The following is a 5539-nucleotide window of genomic DNA, read 5'->3' on the forward strand; positions in this document are numbered from 1 at the left end:
TTACTTCTGAGCTTTCTTAGAAGGTTGCCTTGCCCTAGGTGATCTGCGCACTTCAGGCTCAGTCCTGGGTTTCTTAGACTTACTTGTTGAAGCTTGGGGTAACCTTCTCTTCCTTCCTTTCTGTACCTCTTCGAGTTCTTCCTGCTCCTCCTCCTGCTTCTCCTGTATCTCCATCTGCTGCATAGGAATATCTTCCCCAACTTTACCACTTTCCTGGTTCACCGCTACTTCTTTTCCTCCATCCACTCCATTATCCTCCACATCATCATCCTCACTAAGTGCGTCCTTTGTCAGCCTCTCAATGTGCTCAATGATGTTAGCCAAGACTTCTCGAACAGCATCATCCAGAGCAACCAGAAACTGTAGATCAAAAACAGACCCAGGTAGGTAGGCAGGAGTATTGGAGTTGGCTTCATCTTCCTCAAACTTCATCACACGTTTAGACTCCCTGTAGAGAAGTCCAATTCCTAGAACGACGGGCATTGCAGATGGTGCTCCTGTGATCAGAGATGTTATCAGCTTGTTCAAGCTGGCCTTCAAAGTGTCATATGAGATATGCACATCCTCAGGGAGAAAAAATCCATTCCAAGACCAGTCAGCCCAGATAGGCAAATCTGTGTGCTGTTCGGAATTGGGCTATTGGATATAAGCTACACAGTTAAACAAACATGAAGTAATGCCCACCTTCTGATTGGCTAAGATTGCCAGATCCTTAAGGGCATCTACAAGCTCCAGGTAGTTTTCATGGCGACTAAGAGATTCTAAATATGTATATCGTTCAGTGATTGAAATATCATCTGGGGTTGTTTCAGCCTGGTTGCTGTGAACAACTGGCTGGATGTTCAAAACCGGCCGGTCTTGGTCTTCCTCATCTGCATCAAGTCCGCTTACTCTTTTTGCCTTAGACTTCCTCCTTCCATCTCCATTACGTAAATCACTGACCTTGGCCTTGATAAAAATGACTAGCTTCTGTTTGGCAGCAGAACATTGTTCCAAATGATTCTATAGATGATTTACCTCCTCAGTCTTCATGTGAGAAGGGTCCTTGACCATAAATCCAGTGGGTACTGAGCCAGATTCCAAATAATTGGATGAGCTGCTGGTGATTGTTCCCCAAGGCACAGGTCTAGAGCCACCTGTGCAAACTTCTACAAACAACACATCGATTAAAAACGACATATATTAAAAATGGAATATCTTACTGTAAGAAGCATGAAATATGCTTCTAATTAATTCATGTTGTCCCTTGAGGCTGATACCATCACACATTGGAAGTTTTGCATATCCATCTTCATCTAGTATAACCTCAGGTATGACAGGGCCACTGTCGTCATCGCCATTGTCTGAACCTGCATCTGCATGGTCTTGACCCTCTGAAGGGTCTATCAATTCAAGTTAATATCAGTAAGCACAATATTTAAAATCAAACAAGACACATACAAAATTTGGTCTTGGATCATTCTGCAAAGGAATTAAGTCCAGTGGCAGACCACTCCTTGATACTGTTGGAGCTGACCAAGAACCTCTTCTTGGCATTCTGAGGCTCAGATTCATGTCTATATATGAGTTAGCCTTGAGATCACTGTGATAACTTGATTACTTACACACTAACAGCCAATGACTGGGGAGCTTTTTTCTTGTGACTCACAAACATCACCATGCGACAACCCATGGTGCGTTCAATCTGCTTTGAAAAGTCCTCAAGAGTTCTCTTCAGATGGTTCTTACGGTACCTTGGCAGCAAGTGTAAGGCTCAAAAGACACCTAAATTTAAGTCAAACTTACACAGCTTGACTTTCTTCTGGTGCGCCCTCCCTGTTCCATTTCTCCATGGCAGACTTGACCTCCTGCTTTTGTGAAGCCGTCATTTTATCAAACCATTCCCAGGCATGCAATGTCTGATACTTAATCGAGTGTTCCAAGCCTTTCCTTTCCTGCTCGGCCTTGTCATACTCGTTGATTTCCTGCTTGAATAATTTCTATGTGACATCCCATTCAGACAGTGTTTTCTTGTAGAATGTCGCTTCTCTTGGATGACATGCAGCCTCTCTTTCCTCCACCTCCTCATTGCCTTTGATGAGTTTGGTGTAGTATCGTTGATCCCCTGTACAGTAGCATTAATGTAGATTGAACAAATCAATATACATATATTGTTAAATGATTGTTACCTTTTTCAAGGAAGCAGGCAAGGGCACCTCCTCTTCCTGTTCCTTGTGAACGGCCAGTATAGCTTTGCGAATTTCTTCACCACACGTCTTTGATCAGATTGTGATTCCGCAGTGATAACATCCTTCTGGTAAAGATCAAGAATTGATTTGTCCAGTCAGAAGACATTGTAAGCGATTCCACAAAAAAAAACAGAGTCCAATTTGCTAGAAATTGCAGGTTGAGTCTTGACGGTACTTGCGGTATGAGGGCGGCCGGCCGATAACACTGATTTGCATGAGTATTCAACAATACCACGTGACCGTGTTCATTATATAATGAACGCGGTCACATGGTATTGTTGAATACTCAATTTTGAAGTCGTCAAAACAGTCAACAACTGACATTCAAAATCATAAGAACAAGCAACTATCATTATATGTAACCCAAAACACATAGGAACAAATGTGACATGAATGATCAAAAGTACAAAAGTAAAAGATGCGGCCAAAACTTCAACCTCACACAACAAGCTTGGCCTCCAAGTTGACCGCAATCCAGCAGGAACCGCTCTTTCTCACATGTGAAAGGGTCACAGAGTTCTCTGGGGGGCTGAACAAATAACTCTTTCTGCACTTTGAGTTCATGCATTCAAATGAGTACGTCTTCTTGTGGTTAGCCGAACACCAAGAATTAGCCCATCCACACTGGTGACATTGAAGTGGAAGACGATGGCCCCAAGGCCGTTCCTTGCAATGTGTCCATATGCAAATTTAGTTAGTTCCAATGAGCAACACAGCATTAGTTTGCCAACAAAAAGACGTCAGTGTGTTGCCTGAGTTTGTATGACTGCATGAGCATGGTCCGGAAAAACTTCATGAATAGGCAGACGCTCAATCAGAACATGTTCTGCAAATGCCAGAAGAAGAGGAGCTGTAAATGTTGGCTGGAAGCGGATGGCATTGAAGGCAGATGGTAGCCGTAATATGATGACTGGCGGCATGCACTAAGGTCAGGTGTTGATGAAGCGCAAGATGAGAGTGGTACTTACTTAAAGACAGATGTTTGCAAGTATGAAAAAGAGTCAGCGTTGTTGACCAGCGCACCGCAAAACAAAAGCCATAGGTAGGAGTCCTTGGCAGATTTGATGAGCAGTTGCCATGGCGTGAGGATAATGTTCAAAAACTATGCTTAAGATGGTGAGCAAATGGTACTCAGAAAAAACATTACTCACACTGTCGACTCGGCCAGAGACATACAATGATTTCTTGTGCTCGTGACCCAGGAATGGGTCTCCGTGTTATCATATGTATGGTTGGAGATGGTGAACATGACACGTGGCCAGTGGCGCTGAGTCACTAGGCTGTGCACCAATTCACCTACCTCAAGTTGATAGTGGTCACTCTTTGACTTCGACGCGACATCAAAGATGAGCTCGTGGAATGCGATACCTCCAGATGGAAAGTACGGGGAGGAAACTGAAAGGCAAGGTTGAAAGGTCTGCCAGAGGTATCATAGTTGACAAGTGCGAGATGGATTAGCACAACAGTGCAGGAAATCTGCGATTGCAGAGATACTTCCAGCACACCACGGATTGTGAGGAAAGTGGGCAAAACCGGTATATATCATTCCTGTAGAATCCCTACATAGTGTGTTAATACATAATGGTAGAATAGATAATGACTTACAAAGTAGGCGGAGTGTGATTCTGAGGATTCACGCTCTTGCGCTGCCAGGTGGCAAGAAATGCATTTGAAGGTGACACCATCGTGGTTGAGAGCGGCGGCCTGAGAAACAGGTACATCGATGCAGCGAGAGCACATTGTGTGGGGACAAAAGTTGCACAAGTACAGAAACTCGTGCCCACTTGAACCATCCCAGCAGATGATACACCACTGTAAAAAACACTGGCTTAGTTGTTCAAAACATGAAACATAGCATGTACTTACCTCATTATGACCTGACTTCACCCCACAAGCTACCATCTCATCCATCTCATCCATGCCGACTCCTCCCGGCTCCTCATCCGATGACATCTCCTGCATTGTGGAGTCCAGCCAAGATCCATGCCGGTCGAAGGAGCAAAGTCCATCAAAGGAGCAAAGTCGACAGTGATGCGTTTTGATGAGCCACCGGTGGACTTCTTGCAAGTTTGTTTGGTCCACGGCATTGGAGTTTTGAAAGTGGCGAGGAATGAGTGGCACAAGCAAAAAGTAAGAACACTAACACTTACTTGCATTGTCTGCATGTAGCACAAATAAACCAAAACAATTTGGCAGCACGGAACTTGGACACGCACTCAAGGCAAAAATCCATGGTTGGTTTTAAGGCCAAACAGGACAAATGGATGCGTGTCATTATCAACCAACTTGAAATCTCATGCCATTCATCCTCTTACCATTACTTCCATCACTCCACTCCTCATCATCTACTCAATACTCTCTCAAGGGCACCTTCTAGTGTACCCTTAGGGTCCTTGCAGACTGCAGCAGCTGCAATATCTAAAGGCAATACACTACAGGTGCCTTGCATTCATGGTGAGTGCTTATTCTCTATGCACCAACTTACTAACTTTTTGTTTTTGTTTTTTTTCATCATTGTATACTGCACTATGGTAAGTAGTGTTACCTTTGTTTATTTGTGCTGACTCCATTTTTTCAGCACTTCTGTCTATGGTGCCACTGACACTCTGTTGTAGCGCCTCTCTGTGGCACAAATACTCACAGTAAGTCCCACTACTTTTGTTCGTCCTTACTGACTTCTTTGGTGGTTGTTTGGCCCGGCGCCCCTGCTTTTCTTTTCAGGTTTTTGGTGGTTATGTGGCACTGCGCCCTCTGCTTCTGTTGAGTGTCTTAAGTGTTATTTTTTGGCGGTTGTGTGGCACTGTGCCCCCTGCTTCTGTGGGGTCATTGGGCCCGGTTTGTTGGCAGTTGTGTAGCACTAGCGCTCCTTGCTTCTTTCTGGTTGAGTGGTGATTATACCATCTGTATCCGCGTCTTATCTTGAGTAAGTGGATAATTAATTAAATTTTCTGACTGATGCCTTTCTAACAGGAGGATTCTCCACCACGTTCTCTTAAGTAAGTGTTGCCATTCAAATAGATTTCTGTCTAATGCGGTTATAGGACTTAAAAACTACCACTTAACTTAGGTTTTTTACTACTTAGTATTCACTTCGAGTGTGAGGTGTTGGTGAGGAGAGCTCCCTCATCAACGTCTCACAGCTCCCCTTTATTGTTTTGACTTGCAATGTGATTAAACTCTAGTAAATTATTTACTTTTGTACTACTTACTATTTCTTTAATTAATATGTTAATTGATTAAACCGACGTTCATTGCCGCTGGTGTAGAAAGTCACGTGACCGTGTGTGTTTTCTTCAATGGTAGCTGCACTG

General features: G+C 43.8%; 1 protein-coding gene across 1 annotated transcript; it reads right to left on the reverse strand.

The window, feature by feature from the left end:
- EDB93DRAFT_1103449 (uncharacterized protein) lies at positions 1-4190 on the reverse strand (the record flags this gene model as incomplete). The annotated part of the gene is made up of 17 exons (XM_041447311.1): positions 1-636; positions 685-969; positions 1018-1148; positions 1203-1382; positions 1437-1461; positions 1517-1556; positions 1605-1733; positions 1786-1979; positions 2039-2104; positions 2169-2255; positions 2673-2757; positions 3197-3330; positions 3380-3438; positions 3525-3645; positions 3734-3787; positions 3834-3932; positions 4095-4190. The coding sequence occupies 17 exons, from the start codon at positions 4188-4190 to the stop codon at positions 1-3; spliced, it is 2421 nt and encodes an 806-aa protein (XP_041308510.1).
- Between the last annotated feature and the right edge of the window lie 1349 nt (positions 4191-5539).

Source organism: Suillus bovinus (genome assembly GCF_016758785.1).
Source record: "Suillus bovinus strain UH-Sbo-P2 chromosome Unknown EDB93scaffold_22, whole genome shotgun sequence".
In the NCBI taxonomy this organism is placed as follows: domain Eukaryota; kingdom Fungi; phylum Basidiomycota; class Agaricomycetes; order Boletales; family Suillaceae; genus Suillus; species Suillus bovinus.